This window comes from Topomyia yanbarensis, chromosome 2 (assembly GCF_030247195.1).
Source record: "Topomyia yanbarensis strain Yona2022 chromosome 2, ASM3024719v1, whole genome shotgun sequence".
NCBI classification, from domain to species: domain Eukaryota; kingdom Metazoa; phylum Arthropoda; class Insecta; order Diptera; family Culicidae; genus Topomyia; species Topomyia yanbarensis.
The window spans coordinates 175,048,702-175,075,091 of record NC_080671.1 but is presented as its reverse complement, the minus strand read 5'-3'; the positions used below and the strand labels follow the sequence as shown (position 1 = coordinate 175,075,091).

General features: G+C 38.6%; 1 protein-coding gene across 23 annotated transcripts in view; it reads right to left on the bottom strand.

Moving 5' to 3' along the window:
* LOC131682192 (sodium/hydrogen exchanger 3) overlaps window positions 1-26,390 on the bottom strand; it is a 175,412-nt gene that overhangs the window by 61,264 nt on the left and 87,758 nt on the right. For 19 of the 23 annotated variants that reach the window (XR_009304042.1, XR_009304041.1, XR_009304043.1 and 16 more), the window contains 11 exons: window positions 12,425-12,688; window positions 12,126-12,319; window positions 10,766-10,886; window positions 10,566-10,704; window positions 10,091-10,308; window positions 9,941-10,024; window positions 9,656-9,864; window positions 9,466-9,591; window positions 9,220-9,401; window positions 8,097-8,232; window positions 7,396-7,410 (listed from right to left, as the gene is read on the bottom strand). Coding sequence is in view for 20 of the 23 variants with exons in the window: in XM_058963488.1 (XP_058819471.1) it covers window positions 7,396-7,410; window positions 8,097-8,232; window positions 9,220-9,401; window positions 9,466-9,591; window positions 9,656-9,864; window positions 9,941-10,024; window positions 10,091-10,308; window positions 10,566-10,704; window positions 10,766-10,886; window positions 12,126-12,319; window positions 12,425-12,688 (1,688 nt within the window). In the remaining 3 variants the exon portion in view is untranslated. The remainder of the gene's footprint in view (window positions 1-7,395; window positions 7,411-8,096; window positions 8,233-9,219; window positions 9,402-9,465; window positions 9,592-9,655; window positions 9,865-9,940; window positions 10,025-10,090; window positions 10,309-10,565; window positions 10,705-10,765; window positions 10,887-12,125; window positions 12,320-12,424; window positions 12,689-26,390) is intronic. The other 4 variants (XM_058963497.1, XM_058963509.1, XM_058963495.1 and 1 more) reach the window with 3 other exon arrangements.

The following is a 26,390-nucleotide window of genomic DNA, read 5'->3' as shown; positions in this document are numbered from 1 at the left end:
GTGTTCGGTGATTATTTCTAGCGGTTGTAGATAGAAAAATGAAATACAAAATTCGATTTATCGAAATAATGTTTGGCTTATTTCAATGGATTATAAAATAAATAGGCGACAAAGAGTAATCCACAAACAACAAGCCCTAACTTTTAAAGTATTCAAAATAGATATTTGAAGTCTTCAGTAAAGTTATTCGCAAAAGTAAGAGCTACAAATTTGCTGAAGGCATCATTTCGATATAATCACTTCCAAGAAAATTTGTGAAAATATCTCACTCATAGGGGGATTAATCAGCAAAAGCACAATACCAAAAGAAAGGGCATATTGCCTCCATTAAATTCTCCGAAGATACTATTGACCTAAAATAAGCCGTTTTGGCGTTAAAAATAGATTACATGTTTTTGGTCATATTTCTGGCAATGCACAGTGGTCCAGGAAGCGAAATTAGCGGGAAACAATTAATTGCGCTTTCATCTTTAGATTTAGAGATTTGGTGTCTTAGAAACATTTATTGTGTGTGACAAACTGCATCTTTTGGCTGAAACGGTCTTAGGGTAGTCCTTAAAGTATCAAAGTTGTAGAAATTATTTCAAATTTTAGTTGAGATAGTGATACTTTCTTCTACAATATTCTAGAACAATCAATTCTGAGCAACTTTGTTGAAGATTCTAACTTTGTATCTCAAACAGTTTTCATTTTATAGTGAGTTCCATGTCATTACTTAGGGTGTCTCTCAAAAAAACAGTTTTCTCCGTACAGTTTTTTAGTGTGATTTTTCTCACAAAAGTACTCTTCTGTGTACTTTTAGAGCATGATTAGGGGCAACTTTTACTGAAGAAAGAAAATTTTTATCTTGTCTGGTTCAAAAGTTATACATAATTTTCACTGAAAAATACGCCCTTTTCAAATGTCGATATCTTAAAACGGGGCAAACGAAAATTGATAATTTTGATTGCATTTGAAAGGTTGTACTTGTGCCTTTAATCTATTAAAAAATTGGAGAACGCTTTTTTGTCTTTCTCAAATAAACCAAAATTACGTAGAAGCATTTTTGCATACATTCCTACAGCGCTCATATAAAAAATATTTGTTTTACGGAGATTCCGTGAATTTTTGCCAACACTTTTCAAGAATGCAGGCTGTTTTATTTTGTAGATAGGGTAATGATCCTATTTTGGACCTATTCGTTAGGGTGCCGTTCTATATCACTAATGCCGACCTATAATTTGCTTCCAATCATCGCCAAGATTTTTTAAAATCATCACACATTTTCAAGCTTTTTGAAATACAGTTATGTTCCGATCTACAGATTTATATTACAGATATTTACGAAAATGTACAGATGTATGTCTGTATCATTCACTGAAATTTGATTAGGTGCATAAATATTGTTTGGCTTTGTGACTGTCATTAAACTTTGTTTTGATTAACTTCTTTTCTTCAAACAAGTTGCAATTAAACCCACACGAATTTTCAAAACTGTCGTTGTTTTGGTAAACCACTCTGCAAAGCGCTTGAATACAACATGTGCAATACCAAAACTAAGCATTATTTTGATTATCAAATGGTGAACTGATAAGAGTTTGACTCATGGTAGCTAAGATGTTTGTAAACGCTTTCCGCTATTGGACATCTTTAAAAGACGTGCTAATTATGAATTTTAAATCATCAAACATAACCCAATTTTTACCATTTTTTGTTAACCATTTTTGTTAACGTCGGTTCCAACAGCATGAAGTAACAAGTTACTTTACGCTTGTCCGGACATGCCGTAGGCTCAGGTGATTCGCATTTCTAATGCCAAAAGACCTTGAATCCTACGGTAGCAGACAAAGAGTTAAGTCGCCGGTAAACTTTAAGCTTGCTCAAATGACCCTTCCGCGCTTTTCTAAACTTTCTCCCTTCAACTCCTTGCTCTCCCTTGACTACTATGGCTCTTAATATTAAAAAATATACTTCACCTTCCAGTCCCTTGCTAATTAGATACCGTAACAACAGTTGACAAACATAACCCTGTACCATAAAAATGTATGTACACTACCTAAGTAACATTTAAAGTTTTATAGCACACTACAAGAGCAGTCTAAGTTTTGAGAGCTCCTTCAAGAGTGTCATAAAACTTCAGTTGCTACTTGGGTAAGGTTCCTTTACGCAGGGAATACGCGCGTAAAAGACTTCAGTGTATATTTGGTATTTGCATTCTCGCTGGCTCCATTATTGTTGGTAGTATGGTAAGGTGGAAGTGAGAGGAAAGCGATTCTAGTTTCTATTGCGATTGCATGCAAGTTTTTCTTTAATATACAAGTTCTCAGGAATAAAGCAAATATTGACCCTAACGCATTGATTATAATTCATATGCATTTCAACGATTGTGCATAGATCGAGTAATTGATGATATAGTGCGGCACCCTAACGAATAGGCTCAAAATATGGTCATTACACTATCATCAATATGAAAAGCCTGCAAATGTATGTGGTCCTTGAAAAGTCTTAGTAAAAATTCACAGAATCTGCGTAAAATAAATATTTTTGGTTATATGAGCGCTGTAGGAATATATGCAAAAATGCTTTTACTTAAATTTGATTTATTTGAGATAGAGAAAAAAAGCTTCTCCAATTTTTTAATATATTAAAGGCACAAGTACAACCTTTCAAATGCAATCAAAATTATTAATTTTCGTTTGCCCCCTTTTAAGATATCGACATTTGAAAAGGGCGTATCTTTCAGTGAAAATTATGTATAACTTTTGAACCAGACAAGATAAAAATTTTCTTCCTTCAGAAAAAGTTGCCCCTAATTATGCTCTAAAAGAACACAGAAGAGTACTTTTGTGAGAAAAATCACACTAAAAAACTGTACGGAGAAAACTGTTTTTTTGAGAGACACTCTAAGTAATGACATGGAACTCACTATAAAATGAAAACTGTTTGAGATACAAAGTTAGAATCTTCAACAAAGTTGCTCAGAATTGATTGTTCTAGAATATTGTAGAAGAAAGTATCACTCTATCTCAACTAAAATTTGAAATAATTTCTACAACTTTGAAACTTTAAAGACCGTTTCAGCCAAAAGATGCAGTTTGTCACACACAATAAATGTTTCTAAGACACCAAATCTCGAAATCCAAAGATGAAAGCGTAATTAATTGTTTCCCGCTAATTTCGCTTCCTGGACCACTGTGCAATGGGGAATGATAAAAATCTATTGTTAAGCTATATTGTCAATGTCGGCAGATAATTTAAAAAAAAACTGCAAAAAAACGCCATTTTTACGCATTCAAACATTCATATCTTGGAAACTAAACATCAGAATCAAAACCTGTTTTAATCCACCTAGAGGTGCAATTGTGCCTTTCTCATTTCTCCAAACTATGATTTAATAGCTGGTTCGTACAATATAACATTATGGAAATGTCTTTCATTCTTATTACACTTGGTAAGTATATATAAGAGCACCTTTTTGCATTCATCGCGGTATCGGTTTGAATCGGAGTTTTCTATGTGATCGCACTCCACAACCTGTAACTCCGGAGCCGGAAGTCGGATGGAGATGGAATTTAATATCAGTTTCCGGGGACGCAACACCTTTCATTTGAGACTAAGTTGATCAAATCGGTCTAGTCATTTTCGAGAAACCAATATAATCGTTATTCTGAATTTGGATGCTTCCGGATCCGTCGATGGTGACCAGTGTGGCCAAAGAGACTTTGAATGACTGTTGGTGACCTAGATCTACAAATTCAACAGTTGTGTTAACATTTTGGAAAAAAATTCACCTTTTTACATTCATCGCAGAATTCGTTAGAATCGGGATTTGCTGCGTGATCGTACCCTGTAATTCAGGAACCAGAACTCGGATCCACACAAAATTCAACAGCAGCTGATAGACCTTTTCATTTAAAATCAAGTTTGTCAAAATCGGTTCAGAAAATTCCGAGAAACCGATGTGGACAAATCAACAAATTTTGTTTTGTAACCATACTCTTCAACTCGTAATACGGAACAAGATGTCGGTTGAAAATGAAATTCAATAGCAACCTTCAGCCATCTCCGAGAAACCGATGTGGATGTTAGGTTAACAAATCCGCACATACACACACATACATACATACATACATACATACATACATACATACATACATACATACATACATACATACATACATACATACATACATACATACATACATACATACATACATACATACATACATACATACATACATACATACACACATACATACACACACACATACGCACAGATATTTTGCGATCTCGGCGAACTGAGTCGAATGTAATATGAGACTCGGCCCTCCGGGCCTCGGTTAGAAAGTCGGTTTTTGGAGCAATTGCATAACCTTTCTATATGAGAAAGGCAAAAGAATAATATTTAATTAGCTTAATCAGCATAAGTTCAATGTTATCTTCATGTGATTAAATTTTGAAATGTTGGTGGAATAAGTTTGAAAGTGGAGGGAATGGGGGGTTAGTAGAGTGGGAGTGGAGGATGCGTCAGAAATCCTTCATCTTATTTCGATATACGGGGTGGATGAAGGAAATGCGGGCGTGAGGGTGGTCCAAGGGGAGGGGAGTGATGAAGGAGGGAGGTGTAAGGGCAAGGCGGGGGGGGGGAGGGTTTGGCGACGCAATACTCAACTGCATATTTTGCATTCCATTTGAGACTTGGTTTGAGAAAATTGGTTCAGTCATCACCGAAGAACCGATGTGACTTTAATTGTGGAATATGCCCGGAATTCGGGACTTCCGGAATCGTCGATAGTGGACAATATATTCAAAGAATGTTTGATTGGCAATCAGTGATCTAGATCTGCGATTAGAAGTAATTTGGTGACCATTTCAATAGTTTTTAGCCTCTGAGGTATTACGATTGTACCGATTTATATGGGAAATTTCAGTGTATCCTTACTAACACCCCTGTAACTCCCGAAGCAAGAGTCAGAACCGTATGAAATTTAGCAGCAGTCAATGGTATTACTGTATCTTTCATTTGAAATCAAGTTTGTAAAAATCGGTAGAGAATTCGTTGGGGAATGGTTGTGTTATTAGCTTAGGAACTTGGCGGGTTCCCCGGGGGCGTCATGAACCGTTATAGGTGGCCAATGTGGTCAAAGCTGCTTTGATTGATCATTAGTGATCCAGACCCGCGAACTAGAGTAATGTTACATCAATTTTAATATGTTTTACATCATTTACTGTGCGACCGCACTCTTCAACCCGTAACTCCGGAACCGGAAGTCGGATCAACTAAAAATTCAATAGCAGCTTATGGGAGCGTTATACCTTTCAGATGAAACTAAGTTTGTGAAAATCGGTTCAGCCATCTCTGAGAAAATTGTGTGAGTTTAAATGACACACACACACATACACACATACACACACACATACATACACACACAGACATTTGCCGATCTCGACGAACTGAATCGAATGGTGTATGACATTCGGCCCTCCGGGCCTCGGTTAAAAAGTCGATTTTTACAGTGATTGCATAGCCTTTCTTTATATGAGAAAGGCAAAAACAAATTAATAGCGTTCATACTGTTTTTTAGTTCTTTCATTTAAAATTGGTTTGGATAAGATCGGTTCAGCCATTGCTGAGAAACACGAATGAGAATTTGTTCGTTACATACACACACACAGACATTGTCCCAAATCGTCGAGCTGAGTCGATTGGTATATAAGACTCGGCCCTCCGGGCCTCGGAAAAAATCTTGAAAGTTTGAGCGAATTCTATACATTTCTTTTATAAGAAATGTAAAAAACAATGTTTCAAAGAACCGTTATTTATATTCCAGCAGAAAGGAATTCTAACAAAATGAATGGATCTCAAGGCGATCGATCGATTTATTTCAATGATTCCCGAATCTGTAAGCAAAGAGGAATATTGAGTGAAAGAAACGTTGTGGCTTTTTCCAAAGCAAGGGGCTCTGTTTAGTTTCATCGTATCAGTAACATGAAGAAGCTGAACAATGTAAATGAATATATGCAAACTACATATTCATAACTACGTATTCCGGAAATTAACTCTATCAGGTAAAACGAAGCGTCATCGACGAGGAAAACAAAACATTTAATGCAAGTCACCTTCGGCAGTAAGCAGGAAAGTTTATAATTAAATTGTTGGGTTACTTAAAAAACTTGGTAGATGAAATCTGATTCTTGATGTGTACTATATAAATAGCCAATTATTAGCCGTACAATTGAAAAGTGGATCATAAGTTTGCTTGCAAGATGCCGCCGCTTCCGACAGCGCGTCGACGGTCACCTCGTACGATATGTCCTCAGCTGCTTGGCACCGCTTTGGTTCCTGGGATTCGGTTATGCCGCTAAGCCGCATCACATAGTCAGATGCCACTGAAGGGGAAAAGATGCTTATCGGAAGTTTTCTAAAGCATCTGGGAAATAATAATATTCTGCCAACGGTTCATATCGAATGGTTTTAGCAAGGCATTCCGCATCGCATAATGAATTTTACTCATTTTTGAGTAAAATAGGGTTGGTTGAGTGGTTGAAACATATTTAAGTATGAAATCAAAAGGCCGGTAAGGAAGTGGCCAACTAAAATGGCGAATGAAATGTTTCATTCGCTTGAATGAATTTGATTTGATATTGGATTGAGGCTAAAATAATGGACATTTGAAGTAAAAGTAAGGACGCTTCCCAAAATCTTCGAAATTAAGGACATGTCCTTTAAAATAAGGACAGTTGTAAATCACCAGATTTAATCTGTGTAAATCGGGATCTATAGATATATAGCAAAAAATCAATAACACAGCATTGGTAACATAATACCAGCATTTCAATAATGGTTTTTGTCTTCAAATATGATTCTCTATCAGCCCTGAAGAGCTTCTTACAGATAAATAAAATGCACTGTATATTATACATCAGAGAATAAACGACAAAATTAAACGGAATTGCATTGAAAAAAAATTCCCTTCTTCTTTCCATGCTACACACATGCATTGTAGAAACGAAAAAACAAATATGAATAAAACTGTCATTAAAATCAATCAAACCAATGTAACAAATTAAAACATATCTGCTCTATAAAAGTGAAGCAATCAAAATCCAAGTGAAACCAAAAGAATAAAAATCTTTCGAAGACTGAACGCTTCGATGGAGTACAAAAATGTTAAAATTTCCAACAAAACCACAGCACAAATTAGTAAATATGCCGATCTACTGGGATTAAAGGTCTAACTTAGTTGGTGAACGAACGGGTACAGAATTCAACACAACAATAGCAATCATTGTGCTCGTAAAATCAAACACTGAACGCAATGAACAAGAGCCGGAGTAGTTGTTACATGAAACGAGTTAACAATTTTTGTTGATTTGTAAATATGTATAATATAATTTGCCAGAAAAAGTCCCTACCAAATTGGTTGAAGTCTTCACGGATACACGCGAGATAGCATAGGAGCATGGAGTAATGATTCATTTTTGGGGAGGTCAGACCACGTGTGATGTGGTTGATGCGCGATGGTGAAGTTGATTCAATTTGGAAGTATTGTTTTGGGATTGCCATTTGACATGTGATGATGGTGGGGCCGCAGATTTCGCAATTCGTTCCCGTTCGATCGACGCGTGGGCGTTGATATATTTATAGTTTAATTTCAGGTTTATGAAATATTTCGAACAAACGATGAACACGATGGTAGAGATGTTTACAAGCGAGTTTTTTTTGTTCGTTCGTGGCGCGCGGTTGTGCGGGAAAATGGAGAAGGGAAGAGAGAAACATAATTATTTGATTGAGCACTAAAAATGTCGAGACAAATTTTTCAGTAATATTTGTTTCACTACAAGATGAAGCTACCGAAACGAGGAATTGATTTGAACTTGAAGAAGCGGGTTTCTATCGGATGATTACGTATTACTAATTTTAGTGCACGTTTATATGAGTGGATTGCGGTCGATTGGTTTGTGTGCTTTTTCAAATTTGGTCAGTTGCTATGCTGTAAATGACTCAATTAACCGACGTGTGTAACATACTAAAAAAGGGAAAAGAAATTTGACGCCAATGGTTTGAAATCTATGCAACTAAACAGTATGACAGTAACTACGTGTAATTAACTTACCCTTCGGTATGGTTTCAGTTCTACCGAAAGTAAATGATGAATCCTGGCATCAGTCAAATCTTTCTTCGACGGGTTGTAGTCCAATTCCTGCATATCCAGGTTGCGGGTAGAATTTTCCAAATTGGAAAAGCTGGGACTGTGAAAATGTGTACTTGTTTAATATGTGTAGTACGGAGAATCAATGTACAAGACTATGTATACGTTAGGAAACAAACACCTTAACCAACTATTTATTACAGGTAAATATTACAAATACATTGATGCATGTTCCAGGAATCACTGACAGACACTGTCTCCAATTGATTCGTGAAAAACGGTCGGTACCAAAATGGTACAAATATTAGAGCCCAATGTCCTACATTCGGAATAAAAAATAAAAACTATGAGAACAAAAATTAGAGCAACAATTGAATTGGTTAGGATTAGATGCTTTGGAAAAATACTTATTCTTGTTAACGGTAAAATCGTGCTACTAATATCCTCGAGATCCAGTTCCTAGAACGCGTCATTTTCTTAAACGACAATTTTTCTATAACCAAGAAAACAGTATGTATATGGTGGTTACCCCTATTATATACTTTTATAAGGTGGTATACATTTTAAAAAGGTCAAAAAAGAAATTAATGCTTGTTCGAAGATGGCCACTCGGTGTCTCAGTTCATCATATCTCATGTACCATTTCTAGTTTTAATAGCACACCTCAAGGTCAATCTAAGTTTTAAGGAGGACTTCAAGAGTGGCACAAAACCTTAACGGTTACTAGGGATCTCCTGATGAAGGCCGTCAGAGTCGGGATTAGGTTTATTCGGTAGACTTACTGCAAATAACCGCAGTTCGAATACCTCTGTACCACGTTCAAAGATTATTCCTCAATAAAAAGAATACGAAAATAAAAAATAAAAAAATTGCCCCAATTCGTCGAGTTGAGTTGGTTCTGTGGTTTGTAAGTCTTGGTCCTTCTGATTTTACTAGGTAACAGCAATGATTAAACCAGCTATTACTGGTTCGCAAACATTTCTTTCGAGGAACTGGTTTTCGAGGACTTGCTATGCGACCACTGCCTGTTACTATTTCCGTACTTTAATTCGGTTGGGATGCATGCATCGATCTATTGAAATTTTACCATGTTCCCAGAAATGACGCTCCGCACCTTCCACCGAAGACGCCGGTGTAGTTTCGGAACAGAGCACTCATAGATTCGGTACCGGACATCTGACCGATCGTGGACGGATTTCGGCGCATGTAGTCCATCGCATCGCGCATTGTCAGCTTAGAGTAGGTTTCTAAAATCTTTGGTTCAGGACCCTGCGCAAAAACAAGATAGAATCTTGAGATTAACTCCAGATATAAAAATAGCAACACAATTCACCTGTAAATTTTTAATCAGGTATGGACGAATGAACCTATTGTCGAAACGTTTAAACTTATCTCTAATATTGTAATTGCCCGTTTTGCCTACTATATCCTCGACGCCTGCCATCATGTGGTCCATAAACTGGAATGAGATCGAAGAATGTTTAGTGCTAGAAGAAATTATTAAATAGTCATTACTACCCTACCCTTTCGTGGATTCGCTCGTTCATTGTTGGTTTCCGCTTGCTCGAGCGTTTCACGTTCAGAATCCTGACTAGTGGTTTAATGGTGATACCTTGTAGGAACACAGTAAAGTAGATGACGGCAATGGTGGTCGTCACAAACATCGGCTGCAGCGGAATGTGGTCTTGCGAGACTAGCAACACTAAAGCGAATGCCACAGCACCGCGAAGGCCTGGCACCCGAAATAAAAAGGAAAAAGAAAGTGATTAATAAATGAGTGATAGTCCGTCGCGTGCAGACTTAAATACCTCCATAAGACATAACGAATTGATCTACTCTAGACAGTTTGTGTATCCTGAATCGGTTCGCCATCGCTGATAAGATGAGGACGCCTGCAAAAATTGAAAATGATGGAAATATAATTTCTGATACGACTGGTCGAAAGGGAAAAAACTTACCGATTATTCTGAATACGGAACAGAACACTATCGTCAGTAGAACGAACCAGGTATTCCAGATGTGCCGGTTGTTAACCGTGGCCACACCCAGGAACATGAATATGATCGTTTCCGATGAAGACGACAGCATTTTCAGTGCATATTTGATGGTTGTGTGCGATTTGTGCGAAACATTCTGCTCAACGTAGTTTTTCATCGTAATACCGCAGAATGTGATTCTGGAGAATAATTGAAAGGAATATTATAGGTGTTAGATTAATGGAAGTAAAGCAAACAATTAGTTTTCTCGTGGTTAAAGGATAAGGGCTGTAATACGTTTCCTAGAAATTCGCAGGTATTACTCAGGCGTATTTATCAGAGAAAGCGGCAAATGTTTGACCATCACCAATTACCAATCTAAACTCACGTTACAATGCCACGTTTTGACCCGATGCCGACTTTGCTCAATATCTTACAACTGTAAAACAATACTTACGCCAAAATGCCACTCATGTGAAAAATCTCCGCATTCAGGTACGCCAGATAGGCCATCACAAAGATGAAAATCGGTTCGATTACTCGCACGTGATCGGTGAAGCGAGTGACAAGCCCGGTTAGGAAGCCCCATATCACACCTGTATCGACGGTAATTAGCGTGAGTAAAACTGGGATAAATTATTAGAATACTATACTAACCGATAACGGTGCCGCCGACGGCAACCACAAAGAACGATGCAACACCCGAAACAATATCGATTACTTCGATATTCTGTGTGCCAATCTCGTTGTACGACTCGAACATATGATACATCACAACCTGTTCCGGATGGTTGGGAAAATAGAGAATATCAACGGAATGTAAAACCAGTCAGACCACCAAAAAGTCTTCTTGCTGCCGTAAATAGGTTTATAAATCAGTCCATTTAAGAGTGATCAAACATTCATAGCTGAGAATATATGTCGATATATCTGTAAAACTGAATACATCAACAATGTAAATTATGGGGGAGGACAGTGTCAACAGTGAGACAGTAGAAATAGCTCGGGTTTGCACGAATGAAAAATTCTGAAAATGTCAGATTACTGATAGGTTCTATCGAATAATTTTAAAAATCCCAGTTCGATTTTTTAATAATCCCAAATAAATACAACAAATACCTTTGACATAGTATTTTTTTTTCTTTTGTCAGATTTAGATTAGTTTCTGAACCAATTGAAGTACAGTCGTGATTCGTTGGTTGGGTCACACCATCGGTCTCACTAACAAATTTGATTCTCAATTTGACATCCAACTAGAGGTCCAGATAAAAAGTGGTCAACTAGCGAATCACGACTGTATACAGACGTTTACACTTCTATTATCAAGGGACAATTATTACTATTTACTTCTTGTTGTCTTCAAACGCATTAAGTAATAATTTTCCTAATATGTGTGTCGTGAAGACCGTGATTTCTGAAGGGGTACAGTAAGACACGCATCGCGAACTTTTTTTCTAACGTCAGTATGTTGTGACATGAATAAGCCAGAGATTATGCAATTTGAATGACAGCTAACATTAAAAAACCCATATTTTTGAATAGTAAAAAAATCATCCAATAGATTTATTCAACAAATTAGTTTTAAGTTACCTAATAATGAAACAAAAAAACTATATTTTCAACAACCAAACAGAAAGCGTCTCACTGTTATCCGTTCTACCTTACACTTGCTATGAGATTGTGTCAATAGTTTTCCAATGTTCACAGTCTGAGATAGTAAGAAAGCTCGAAACATGTATGTTTTCCGTAGAAATCATTAGGAATTCTTTCTACAAAATTTTAAATTGCATTTGAATGCACTTCATTCCTCCGGGTTACATAGTGCCCTGAGTTCACGACGTTCAGAAATTCTAGTGATTCGCAATAGAGCATTAGACAGCCTCAAAAATGTGAAAAATGTTGGCATAGCTTCCAGAGGATCACTGGAGATGGTTAGTTCTTATCACTTGTTACACAAAGTTGTTACCAAATTGATGCATACTTTCTCCGAAATGCTTTACCCGCGGCTCCGACTTACCGTGACAGCATCGTTTAGCAATGATTCACCAAACACGACAATGTACAGTACTTCATTCACATGGATTTCTTCGAACACCGCCAGCACCGCTACCGGGTCGACAGCCGAGATGAGAGAGGAAAACAAAAACACGTGCAAAAATGGAAGATCTACTCCAAAAATACCAGTCAATCCGCACGCCCACAACGAAACACCTGTGAATAAAGGATTTGAAGCGGCGAAAAGCTCATTAGTCAAAACAACCCTTCCTCTCGTTCGTATCGATTTTTGCACTTTCTTAAAAACAAAAACATACTTACCAATGGTAGCAATATTGAATATTGTACCGATCACAGCCATTAGTAGGATGGTGCCCATGTTGTCGAAAAACATACGATTTGGCATAAAATATCCCGCATCGAGAATGATAGGGGGTAACATGTAGAAGAAGAAAGTGTTTGGCGTCAACGGCGACACGTGTAGACTGGTGGCGTACCGAAGCAGCACCCCGATGATGACTCCCACCACGATCAACAGGCAGGATTCGGGGAAGATTTTGCTCAGCTTTGGCGTCATGTGGAAGCCTGCGGATTGTAAAAATGGATAAAAGGAAATGTTTATGTCATTGTTCAACGTAGATGGTTCAAACACGGTAAGAATAAATCAAGTAACTTTACACCTCACAGATGGAACATCCCATATTACTGGATTTACCAAAAGGTCGAATGCCAAACAATCACTGAGAAATAATATTCGTAAATCACTAAAAATTAGTTTCGCACAGGCAATTTTCGTAAAATATGTGAAGTTTTTGTACATATGATGAACCATTCGTAGTTCTATGGAAACACTTTTATTTTTATTACGAGTTTTTCGTAAAAACCACGAAACGACTTTCGTTGGCTTATTACGAATTGTTTTCATTGGGGAAACGAATTGTTCGCTGAAATATACGTAAGTCTTTCTAATGTATACGAGTACCTTTCGTAATATGAACAGTAAAGATAAAAACAACTTCAAAAGAGCTTCAATAGAGGTAGAATATGGTGTCCTTGTTGTTGTGCGTCAAATAATTGTTGATCATCACGATAATCAAATAGTCAGTAACTTTGTCCGTGTGCGCCGGTTATCAAATTATGAAAAGATTCGGAAATAGAGTTGCCAGTTACATCAAATTGGTCGGAATTCGAGCAAAATTGGATTGAGATGGGATAATTTTGTATGAATTCTTTCGTTTTTTAGGCAATACTCGATTTGATAGAAAATTGATTAAATTTTCTAAAATTACCGGAAAAATACGAATTCATAGAAAATTGAACGAATTCGTGGAACAATTATTCTGGAGTGACGTTCCCCTCGTTAAAACCTCTATCATCATAACGAAGAAAAAATTGTTAAAAACGTTACCTAACTAATTTTGCTGAAGACATGAATATTCCGTGTGAAAGAAATCCTTTAGAACGAAGTTATTCTGATATTACTGTAATTGATAAATCTCGTTTGCTGTGTATAAATAATAAAATTCACATTCTATTCGAGGTAGTCTCTGAAGCTTACAATAAAAAGTTTTATTGAAAACAATTAGCTTTAATAAAATTTCTTAAATGTCGTTTAATATCTCGATGTATTGCATTTATTTTTCATATTTTCAACAAAGTTGTTCAAAATGACATTATCAACAACTCTGCTGAAGGCACCAAGTTTCATACTATTTTTGACGAGTTGCTTCTCCATAATTACTTCTGGAAGGTTTAATAATCAAAATTATTATGTTGTTTTGATGATGCACTTTTTTATGTTGTTAAACCTTCAAAGCTTTCGAAATTATGTGATCTTGACCATTAGAAAAGGTTTGGAACATTTATTGCACTTTAAAAGTGCACTTTTTATTTATTTTATTTTTATTTTTATTTTCTTTGACTTCTTTGAAATTTTAAAAGGTTTCAGCGAGAAAAAAGAATCACTTTTTTGCAATTTTTTTTAGAACTTTGGGTGAAGTGAATTGATCAAAACTTTTGTGTCTTATAATGCATTATTTCAATAACATTCTGTAATTTTTTCATGCAAAAATATCGACAAACGACTCGGTTATGAAGCTTTTTGTAGAACGCCTCTGGAAAAAACACGATTTGCAGTGTTAACTGCCATTCAAAAACTACTACTACTCTTCTGTATTTAATTGAGGTTGTCAACAGATTGTGTCACGCTTTATTTGAGTTGTTTCGTTGTGTAAATGTTTATGTTTCGGGTTTTCTACTTTCATACGTCATTTTACAATCAGAAAACAAATATCGATAAATGTTCAGTAGGGGTATCGCCAAAAGTTAATTTTTTTGAATTCTTAGTCTTAAATTTTATTTTATTGAATTTTTAATGTCAAAGTAAGCTCAGAAGCTAAATTTCACACCATTGAGACAACTTCAAAAACTTGTAGAATGGGGTCAAATAGGTATAGGGGCACAAGAGGTATAGGGAATTATCTTTGCTATGTTATTGCAGAGGTCGCTCGTGTTGCGTGAATTAGATACACGGTATGGAACCACAGAGAACAGACATATAAGCTGGAACAAACTTTTCCGAAAAACCTGTGTAAACATTTAAATGAAAATACGTTGAAAATCACCATCGCATACTGGTTCGCATGCGTGAGTCACCATTCTATCCAAGTTTGCACACAAGTCCCGTATAACGATTTCTGGCCGATCGAAGCGCCGGAATCAAAAAAAGCCGGATATTGATATTTGCGACGAAACTATTGGTTATGGCACTTTGATGTCTTCGGAAAGGTTTCTTTATTTTTGAAGTAGTTTAATATAATGTTGGAAAATTTTGATTTAAGGGGGTATATACTCAGATAAAAAAATTAACTTTGCAAGTTGTCGCCAAAATTGATAGAAATGTATGAACAGTTTGTAGATGAATCGATTTTATGAAACTTTGTTGAAATAGTGAAATGGCTATCTGTTAAGCGAAAAAAGTTATTGGGTGAAATTGAAATACATGTGGATCAGCTATATTGGTTACGACGTCTTTCAAGTTTTCGCGTGTTGCTCTGGGAAAACGAACTGTTTTTCGTTCTCAGTACAGTAAATTTAATCAAGAGTGAAGAGAAGAAGTCATAACGAACGCAAATGCATCTGTTTAAGGTGACGCCAGTATTCGATCAGCCTCAAAACAATTGAAGGTTCCGTTCGAAACACTTCCCCTGACGGCGGTTCATCTCAAGGTGAGATGGACGTCGAAATAAAATCGGCTCCCCGGCTCAAGGTATATCCGAGCTCGGCCACCGGGCCATTTGTGATCTTCTTTCGGACCAAAGAAAAAAGTGTTTGAATCTGTTGCAGATTTCTCGAGTTCTGACGGATCGGTATTCGGCCGTGACAGAAATATCGAAAATTCGCCCTGATAAGCTTCGGGTGGTGGTTAACAGTTCAACTCAGGCAAACGATATTGCTGGCTACGAGCCCTTTACGAGGGAGTACAGGGTGTATATTCCAGCTAGCAGGGTTGAAGTCAGTGGGGTCGTTTCCGATTCGAGTCTGAATTGCGAGGACCTGCTAAAATATGGGACTGGCTGTTTCAAAGACCCCATGCTTAAGTCAGTGAAGATACTGGAATGCAAACGTTTGCATTCAGCATCAGTCGCAGCTGACGGCAAGAAAATATACGTCAACTCAGACTCTTATCGGGTGACCTTCGCCGGCTCTGCCCTACCCAACTACCTTCTCTTTGACAAGGTTCGTCTACCTGTTCGCCTCTTTGTGCCGCGGGTCATGAACTGTACTAATTGCAAACAATTAGGACACACAGCCTCACATTGTAGCAATAAAGCCCGCTGTGGGAAATGCGGTGGGAATCATGCGGATGATTCCTGTGGTAGAGATGTCGAAAAGTGTCTCTACTGTGGGGGAAACCCACATGATCTCCCTTCATGTCCCGCGTACAAACAGCGCGAGGAAAATCTTAAGCGTTCCCTTCAGGGACGCTCTAAGCGATCTTTTGCAGAAATGCTTAAGATAACTACGCCACCTGTCTCTACGAACATCTTTACCAACTTGTCTACTGACGAAGGCGACTGTGATGAACCCCAGGAGGGAACATCTTCTGCTGTGCCTAGAAGTAGTAGAAAAAGGAGGAACATTTCCTCCTCCAAGCTTCGTCGTAAAGGCCAGAAGGTGTCTCTTCATGGTCCCGCTAAAATAACTACTCAAGGAAGTACTGGTGCAAAACCGAAGCAAGTCGCGCCCGGTCTCAGTAACCTGAGCTCAGAAAAGGAGTTCCCAGCACTTCCAAGAACATCAAAAACCCCATGTGTTTCCATATCTCAGCCAGAGAAAGAAAACAGCGCTGGCCTAATAAGTTTCTCTGACATTGTGGACAGTATTCTTACAGCGTTAAACATTTCTGACCCCCTTAAAAGTATCTTGATAAGCTTTCTCCCCGCAGTAAAAACATTTTTGATGCAGTTCACTGCGAAATGGCCCCTCCTTTCAGCGATTGTATCCTTCGATGGCTAATTCATCGAACGAGGTCAAGGATTTAATCACTGTTCTACAGTGGAATTGCAGAAGCATTATCCCGAAAATCGATTCGTTTAAAATCTTACTAAATAATTTGAAATGCGATGCATTTGCCCTATGCGAGACATGGCTCACTTCAGAAATAACCCTACACTTCCACGATTTTAATATTATTCGCTTGGATCGAGAAGACTCTTACGGAGGAGTACTTTTGGGGATCAAAAAGTGCTATTCTTTCAATCGGATCGACCTCCCCTCGACACCAGGCATTGAAGTTGTCGCTTGCCAAACCAGAATAAAAGGCAAAGACCTTTGATTGTATTTTTTTTTCTCTTCTATTATTTGCATTTAGTCACACTAAGTTATTATATTCGCTATGATGATGATGGATTTTTGTTACTTGTTTATTAAAGTTAATAAAAAATAATGAGATGTCTACAAAAGTCTGAGCCACGCGCGCGCTAAGCAGATAGAGACTAACTTGAAATCGAACATGGTGACCAGCACTAAAAGTTCATCGGGTTGAATCGAAGCTTTTAGACTTTTGTTGTGATCAGGGTCTGATTTGATGATGGAGTTGTGTTGACTTTGCTCGACAATAGAGTTAAGTTCGGTTATTGCTGCGATAGTGGTAATAACGGAGTTAGCTCGTTGAGTATGGGGCTTGATGACTCCTTCTGATAACTACTAGATATCGGGTTCAATTCCTGATCAATCAAGGATGTTCTCGGATAGGAGTATCCCTTGATTGCCTTGGGTTAATGGTAGGAAACTTTCAATAAAGGGGTCTGATGTGGATGATATAACTCGACCAGAATCTGCACTGCCACTAGGCTCGTCACTGCTCACCTTAGCAGGTGGTAGTACCGATGTCTTGGTCAGGCGGGAGGAGTCTTACAGAGAATTATCGGAAATGGAAGCTATTGGGTTCAATTCCCGATTCTATCAAGTATCTTCCCGGAATGGAAATTTTCTTGATGGACCCTGGTTGTTGGCAGAATATTCGAAATGTATCTGGTTACGTTCTTTTGAAGGAAAGCTATGTCTGCAAATTGAACCAGTCCGTCTCTTTTTGTTAACTGGTTTTGTTATGGATCAAAATATTAATTATCTTTTAGATAAATCGTTCAGCTCACACCTTTGTGGGGGTATGAGGTGGGACCATCATCATCATCATCATTGCTTCCACCTACATCCCCCCTAGAGCCTTAGTTAGCCACCGACGGTTTTGCGATATTGCGGAACTCCTCCCCGCACCGAGGCTAGTTTTAGGTGACTTCAACTCCCACGGCACGGCATGGGGTTGCCTTCATGACGATAATCGATCTACCCTACTCCATGAGCTTTACGACAACTTCAATATGACTATTTTGAATACGGGTGAAATGACACGGATTCCTGCCCCTCCAGCGCGCCTTAGATCTGTCCCTCTGCTCGACATCGCTGCGGTTAGATTGCATGTGGAAGGTAGTCTCTGATCCCCACGGCAGCGACCATCTGCCAATCGTAATTAATATTGCTAACGGTTCAGGGCCACCGAATACAATCAATGTTTCGTATGACCTCACACGAAATATTGATTGGAAGAGCTACGCGTCCGCGATATCCGACAAAATAGAGTGCACTCAAGAGCTTCCTCCGGAGGAAGAGTACGGGTTCCTGGCTGGCTTGATTCTCGATACCGCGATTCAAGCTCAGACTAAACGCGTACCAGACGCGAATTCACGCGGGCGTCCTCCCAATCCATTGTGGGACAAAGAGTGCTCAGACGTGTACGCGGAGAAGGCCGCTGCGTATAAGACCTTCCGGGACGACGGGCTGCCAGCTAGCTACCGACAGTACGCGATGGCGGAAACGCGCATGAAGAGTTTGATAAAAGCCAAAAAACGTAGCTACTGGCGCCGGTTCGTCGACGGACTAACGAGAGAAACATCGATGAGCACTCTTTGGAGTACGACCCGGCGTTTACGAAACCGAAACAGTACTAATGAGAGCGTGGAATATTCAAACCGTTGGATATTCGATTTTGCCAAGAAGGTTTGTCCGGATTCCGCCCCGGCACAGAAGATCTACCGCGCCGCGTCCCCTCACAATAACGCGAACGAAACACCGTTTTCGATGGTGGAGTTCTCACTTGCTCTCTTATCATGTAACAATAAAGCCCCAGGGCCAGACAGAATCAAATTTAACTTGTTAAAGAATCTGCCAGACTCTGTCAAGAGACGCTTGTTGAATTTACTTAATAAGTTTCTTGAGGGTAATATTGTCCCTAATGACTGGAGGCAAGTGAAGGTCATCGCCATTCAAAAACCAGGAAAACCAGCCTCCGACCACAAGTCGTATCGACCGATTGCGATGCTGTCCTGTATCCGAAAGTTGTTCGAGAAAATGATCTTGTTTCGCCTCGATAATTGGGTTGAAGCAAATGGCTTACTGTCAGATACACAATTTGGTTTCCGCAAAGGCAAAGGGACGAACGATTGTCTTGCGTTGCTCTCAACAGAAATTCAAATGGCTTATGCTAGCAAAGAGCAGATGGCATCAGTTTTCCTAGATATAAAGGGGGCTTTTTATTCAGTTTCTATCAAAATTCTTTCTGAGAAGCTGCACCAGCATGGTCTTTCACCGACTTTTTGCTAAACTGAAAAACATATGCATTTTTCGCATGGTGATTTATCGACATCACGAATTAGCTACATGGGTCTTCCCCAGGGCTCATGTCTAAGCCCCCTTCTCTATAACTTTTACGTGAATGACATTGACGAATGTCTTGTCAATTCCTGCACGCTAAGGCAGCTTGCAGATGACGGTGTGGTCTCTATTACAGGTCCCAAAGCCGTCGATCTGCAAGGACCATTGCAAGATACCTTGGACAATTTGTCTGCTTGGGCCCTCCAGCTAGGTATCGAGTTCTCCCCGGAGAAAACAGAGCTAGTCGTATTTTCAAGGAAGCGTGAACCAGCGCAACTACAGCTTCAATGAATGGGTCAAACTATTGCTCAGGTTTCAACTTTCAAATATCTCGGGGTCTGGTTCGACTCTAAAGGAACCTGGGGATGTCACGTTAGGTATCTGAAACAGAAGTACCTGCAAAGGATCAACTTTCTCCGTACAATAACCGGAACATGGTGGGGTGCCCACCCAGGAGACCTGATCAGACTGTACCAAACAACAATATTGTCGGTGATGGAGTACGGGAGTTTCTGTTTCCGCTCCGCTGCGAACATACATTTCATCAAACTAGAGCGAATCCAATATTGTTGTTTGCGTATTGCTTTGGGTTGCATGCACTCGACACATACGATGAGTTTAGAAGTGCTGGCGGGCGTCCTTCCGCTGAAAAATCGATTTTGGGAACTCTCATATCGATTGCTCATCCGATGCGATATCTTGAACCCGTTAGTAATTGCAAATTTCGAAAGGCTTGTCGAGCTCTATTCTCAAACCGATTTATGTCCTTGTACTTCGATTACATGGCACAAAATATCAATCCTTCTTCATACTATCCCAACCGTGTCAATCTCTTTCATGCTTCTGATTCAACTGTATTCTTCGACACATCCATGAAAGACGAGATTCGTGGAATCCCGGATCACATACGTCCGCAAGTGATCCCAAGCATCTTTCATAGTAAATTTCGAGAAGTCGACTGCAACAAGATGTTTTACACCGACGGGTCAAGCCTCAACGGCTCCACTGGCTTCGGTATATTCTATCAAAACCTCACCGCCTCATTCAAACTCAATGATCCTGCTTCAGTTTACGTCGCAGAACTTGCTGCTATTCAGTATACCCTTGGGATCATTGATACTTTGCCCACCGATCATTACTTTATTGTCTCGGATAGCCTCAGCTCAATCGAGGCTCTCCGTTCAATGAAACCCTGAAAGCACATTCCATATTTTCTGGGTAAAATCTGGGAGCGCCTGCGTGCTTTGTCTATAAGATCGTACAAGATTACCTTAGTTTGGGTTCCCTCGCATTGCTCCATTCCAGGTAATGAAGAAGCAGACTCTTTAGCTAAGGCGGGCGCTTTACAAGGTGACATATATGAAAGACCAATTAGCTTCAGCGAATTTTTCAGTATTACTCATCAGAGAACCCTCGAAAGCTGGCAAACTTCATGGAGCAACGGTGAACTGGGAAGGTGGCTACATTCGATAATCCCTAAGGTATCGACGAAACCTTGGTTCAGGGGGATGGATGTGGGTCGGGATTTTATTCGCGTGATGTTTCGGCTCATGTCCAATCACGCTGGACGCACATCTCCGGCGTATTGGGCTCGTGGATAGCGGTATCTGCGCTTGTGGCAACGGTTATCACGAAATCGAACATGTTGTCTGGGCATGCGCCGAGTACTGTTCTGCCAGATCTCAACTATTCGATTCCCTTCGGGCCCGAGGAAGATCACCCAATGTCCCGGTTCGAGATGTACTAGCAAGCCGCGATATTCTCTACATGTCCCTTATATACACGTTCCTCAAAACCATCAATATCCAAATTTAAATGCCGCTATCTTTTCTCTTATCATTCCCAGAAGTGCCCTCTTCCTCCTACCGTACCCCAACAATGGTTTGATACCACTCCAAGACGAGACAAAACATCTGTCGAATGAACCAACAACACGAGATCTACAGTACAACATCACACGCGCAACGCGGTGTGTTTCCGATCCGTATCTGAGCCGTACTACGAAATCGTCTGGAGGAACCCCTGCCGACTCGAGGAAAACCGCCCGGCGTCCCAATACTTGATGCATCCGTTCGAATCTGTAATCCTGGCCGTTGATTCCTGATGCCGGAAACTGAAAGTTTATACCCCCCCCCCCCCGTTCAGCCTTGTCCACCCTCTCTCCCATGTCTCTGATACACAGATGTATGACTTCACCCCCTTCTCCCCTTGAATATCTTCCCAAAACTTATGTGCCCCCTATCTTCTAGTTTTAGTTGATCAATATTTAATCTCGTTAAGAAATGCACAAAGTAGTGGTTACTTTAAAATAGCCCTAATTAATTCCCCTTAATATTAAACCACTCTCTAGTTATTTCTAGTTAATAAGCTTGTAAAATGTTCCGCTTAGTTAATAATTAATTTCTCCTACAATCTCCCTTCTAAAAATCATAAAGTGAATTACTATACAAAGAACACACAAAATGACCCGTCCCCCAAATCTTACGAATATAATATTATACCCTCTTTTATATGTATAAGTTAGCTGTAAAGTTTTTTTTTAGTTTCATTATATAAAACAAAATAATATTGAAATGTGTAACCCCCTAGTTTTAAGAAATTCAAAATGTAAAACAATGAAAAAATGGCACCTTTAAGCTAACGCATACGTGCCTTATCAAATAAACAAATTGAAAAAAAAATCAATGAAAGCGCGTTAGATATTTCGCGCGAGTTAACAATAGGTATTATAAGTGCATGTTCATCTTTGTGAATCATCGCGAAGGGCTTGCGCGTTTGTAAGTTAACATGCTTGATCGCGTGGGCATTTGAATGTCGTGTAGGTGTTTGAATGTATGTCGCGTGTGCTAGCGTGTATGTAACTTTGCGTGTTTAATTTAGTCACCGAGATGTTATCCTATTTGCGAGATCGCGAGCCAAATATTGCGTGGATGATCGCGAAGGGCTCGTTTGTATGTTAAGGTATTTGTCACGTGTGCTAGCGTGTATATAACTTGCTGTGCATTAATTCGATGTTATAATCGTGTGGTCATTAGCATATTCGCGCGTGTTCTCGAATGATCGCGTGGACCGAATAAATATATACTTCAGATACTAGAAGAGAGTTCCCTCATATCACTAATGATCCCAGTCATATCGCTATGGAACTTGTTGTCCAGTGGATATGATCCTATTTTTTTTTACTTCAACTGAATGCATGAGTCTAGGCTGCTAGGACCGAAGGTAGCTACTTCCGGACGTAACCGATTCATGATCGCGCGAATGGTGTGTTAATGCTTAAGACCGTGTTTGTAAATTTATATGTGCTAAAACATTCATTTAATTATCGGACTGTTTTACTGTTGGTGTATGACCATGCTTTTATTATCGCTAAGGACACGAGCGTTTGTGTGTTTGGAATGAGATAGATTGTGAGTGTACATGCAATTTTGTTTCTTGTTCGTTTATTTGACACGGCTCGGTATCCTTATAGGCATTGAGAAGCCGAATATCTTTACATAAAATATTATATAAATCAATACACATTTATAATAATCAACTAATACTAGCTGACTTCACGGGGACCCTAGTATTGGGATTTTCAAGATGATTTGTTGTCAAAAATTTACAATTAGTGATTCTAATGCAAAAATAATAGTTTTAAATTGGATTCAACGATTAGTGCATCACATATTGTAGTGATCATTTGATAAACAGTGGTTAGCGACGGCAACATGTTGGATCTAGGTGCATTATTTGGAATACATTGCAGAGACTTTCGTCTATCGGGCAGAGATGCACGATGATGAGCAGGCTTCTTCTTACTGCGTTGTGGCTTCGATGGAGGAACTAATTTGGTGTTGGTTGGTTGTTAAGTGTGTGAAATATCTGCATTTGAACCTGCTTCAACTATATGGTCAAGGGTTTCTTCAAGGGCTGCGTAAGTAATTTTATTATTATTCTATGTACCTCCACTTCTGTTTGTACTTCATACACTTTTTTCTGTAAACAGAGCGTTTTTTTCAAACTAGTGAGTTTTGCCACATTGCACAGAAGAGTATTCGCGTCAAAAATCTGGCCAAAAGCGTTAATATGATTTGTTCCACAAAAAAAGACACGGTAATGATTAGAAACCAGTGAAATTAGATGTGCTAGGTAGGATTCATACGGAATTATATTGTAATTATGCTTGTATGCATCCTTAAATGTGTGTGTGCGCGAGTGTGAGGTAGGTCTGCGATGGGGGGGTGAGAGAGTTGTGGAGGGGTGTGAAAGGAAGGAGGAGAAAGGGAGGATGGGGGTGCAACAGTCAACTTTATCTTGTTCTTACCATTTGAGACAAGGTAGGTGAAAATTGGTTCAGTCATCACTGAAGTGGCCTTAGTTCTGGAATATGTTCGAAATGTTTATAATAACGTGATAGTCTTAAGAGCTTTTGTAACATGTAAAAAATAAGCCCCAGCGTAAAAAAGCTTTTGCAAATGCCGTGTCACATATACGCTTTATGAAAAAAAAACGAAATATGAAATACAAGATAAGATTCAACTATGCTATATTTCACCTAAGGAGGAACCACAACCGTGTAACAAATAAGATTCAAGCTTAATATGTTCCATCCATTTTACATAAAAAGCCCTATAATTCTTAAAGTTTCAAGAAGAATCAGTTAACCGTCCCAAAAAATGATTATTTTAATAATTAATTTGCCAATTCAGCAAAAGTTTTTTCGTACTCCTTGGCTACGTTACTGCTGCAAATTGTTGTAATACCAAAAGTTTACTTTGGTTTCTGGAAATCACATTATTTTTCATGCTGGTTAGTCGGAACATAAATATTTGAGCCAGTGCGAGCTGACGACATTTCCAACCAAATGTACTTTGCCCACAGACAAATAATTATGTTGGCGTGCATTCCCAGAGATCTTATTTATATAATTCAAGTGTCAATTTTTAAATGATCATACTCGTACTCGTAGTCTATAGAGCAAATTTTTAGTTTACCTTTTTATACAGTGATGACTCCATTTTAACAACTCGACGAAATTGGGATATATTTTTTCTTCCAGTTTGAGAACCTAGTGTTGATAAAATATTTTTCCTCAGTTCTAAAACTTAATCCTAAAATCATTTTAGATTATTATTATTTTCTATTGATTTGGCTCGAATAGCAGACAAAATGTAGTGGTATATGTACAATATTGGATCATCACTGTATTTCATCCAATTTCATCGAATAAACCTACGGGCATCCAACCAAAGCGAACGAACACGCATAAACCAACGCCAGCGGCACCATGCCGGATAAAACCATCTCAGCGAAGGAAAACCATCCATCGCTTACCATGGCAAATTGTGGAAAAAATACCCACCAGTAGCCAGTTTGAACCAGTTCCCGACTTGGAAACCAATTTTGGTCGAAATAGACCGGATAAAACTGGCCCACAGGAATGTTTTCCTCGGTCTCGTTTCATTATTAATTTAGTACATTCCCGTACAAACTGGAAGCATGAAACCGCCGCGGGAAGCAACTGGTAGAATGGTTATGCGCATCTTTGTCGTAATTGATCAAGCCGAGGAGATGCGTTTCGATTTGATCGGATGGTAATTATGTACGTCAGGGGCACGATATCTGAAAATGGCAATGTGACGTTAAAGAACTGTAACGAAAACGATCATTTAAAAAAATAAAACGAGTCTATGAGCTTAAGTCCGTACATAACTTAAAAAATTTATAATATACTGAAGTGTCATTAGTCGAATATTATTTGTGGGTCAAATAAAATATATAAGAAAAACTTGAGAAAACTATTTAGCTAAATGAACGAACGGATAGCAATCTAACCAAAGACTTTTATAAAATGCGAAGGAAAGTTTTTTCTCCAGTTCACTCCAACCCTCTATTTTTATATCCACCACCTATATAGATTCATTAGGGGAAACAAAAGTTAGGGTAAGTTTAAACATTTTTTTATTTTTTTTTATATCGAATACATTGAAGGCCCGTTTTTATCAGCCCCTTGGTGAATTTTAGGCTGATAAAACGGGAACATTGACAAAATCGGCACATATATTTTTCTTTCTTTTTAAGAAACCGAAGCCCTTAAAATATTCTTTTTCAGTTCCTAGATATAGTCTCATAACCCTTTCTGATTATTTAGTTTAAATTTCCCTTAAGGGGGTATGCAAAATTTAAAAAAATCAAATTTTTATTTTTGCATATTTTGGATCTAGAAGATAAGAAACTTATACTCAAGAAAGGATTTACTTGAATTCAACTTGATTCGTCTGTTAGAGCCCATCAAACTACCAACTATCAATTTTCATATGAGGCTGACAAAATCGGGTGAAAAAGCTATCAATTTTCATATGAGGCTGACAAAACCGGGGCTAGATGAAATCGGGGGCTGATAAAATCGGGTCTTCACTGTATAAAAGTTTTAACTCCATTTAATGTGTGAGGTTGGGAATCGAACCCCGGTAAGCTGTTTACAACGCTAAGTCCGCTCCACATGTGATACTTTCTATCGTTGTGTAGGACTTCAAATAGCGTGAAATACATTTATAATTTGTTTATGCCGAAATGAAATTATGTCGTAAAAGTTTGAGTTATTTTCCTTTTTAGGGTGGAATAAGTATTATTTTTGATTAATATGTGTGACACTTTATGGTTAGTGTCAATGTTATTTTTCGATAGAGCATAGTATGGGTTTAAGGTTACACTTAACCATAAATATTATTGTTTGAGTTGATTGTCACGGTTTCAAAATAGTAATCGATCTACACTGCAGAGCCAGAGAATATTTGTTCGAGTGTCTCGTCAAAGATGTAGACAACAGTATAACCTTTTATTTTACACGATCATGCTAAGTCAAAAAAGACAAAAAATAATATTCCCAGCACCGCCAACTAGCTATGGTCTCCCCTACTGCAACTGAAATAATTCTGATGTGCATACCGAATGTCGATGCTTATAAATGAACATCATTTATTGATCAATACAGACCGTCATGAATTAACGTTTAAATGCTCAATACTGGCACAGTCGCTGATCCGCTTTCAAACTGACCGATTCTGCCCGAAGGCAGAAATCTTCGTGC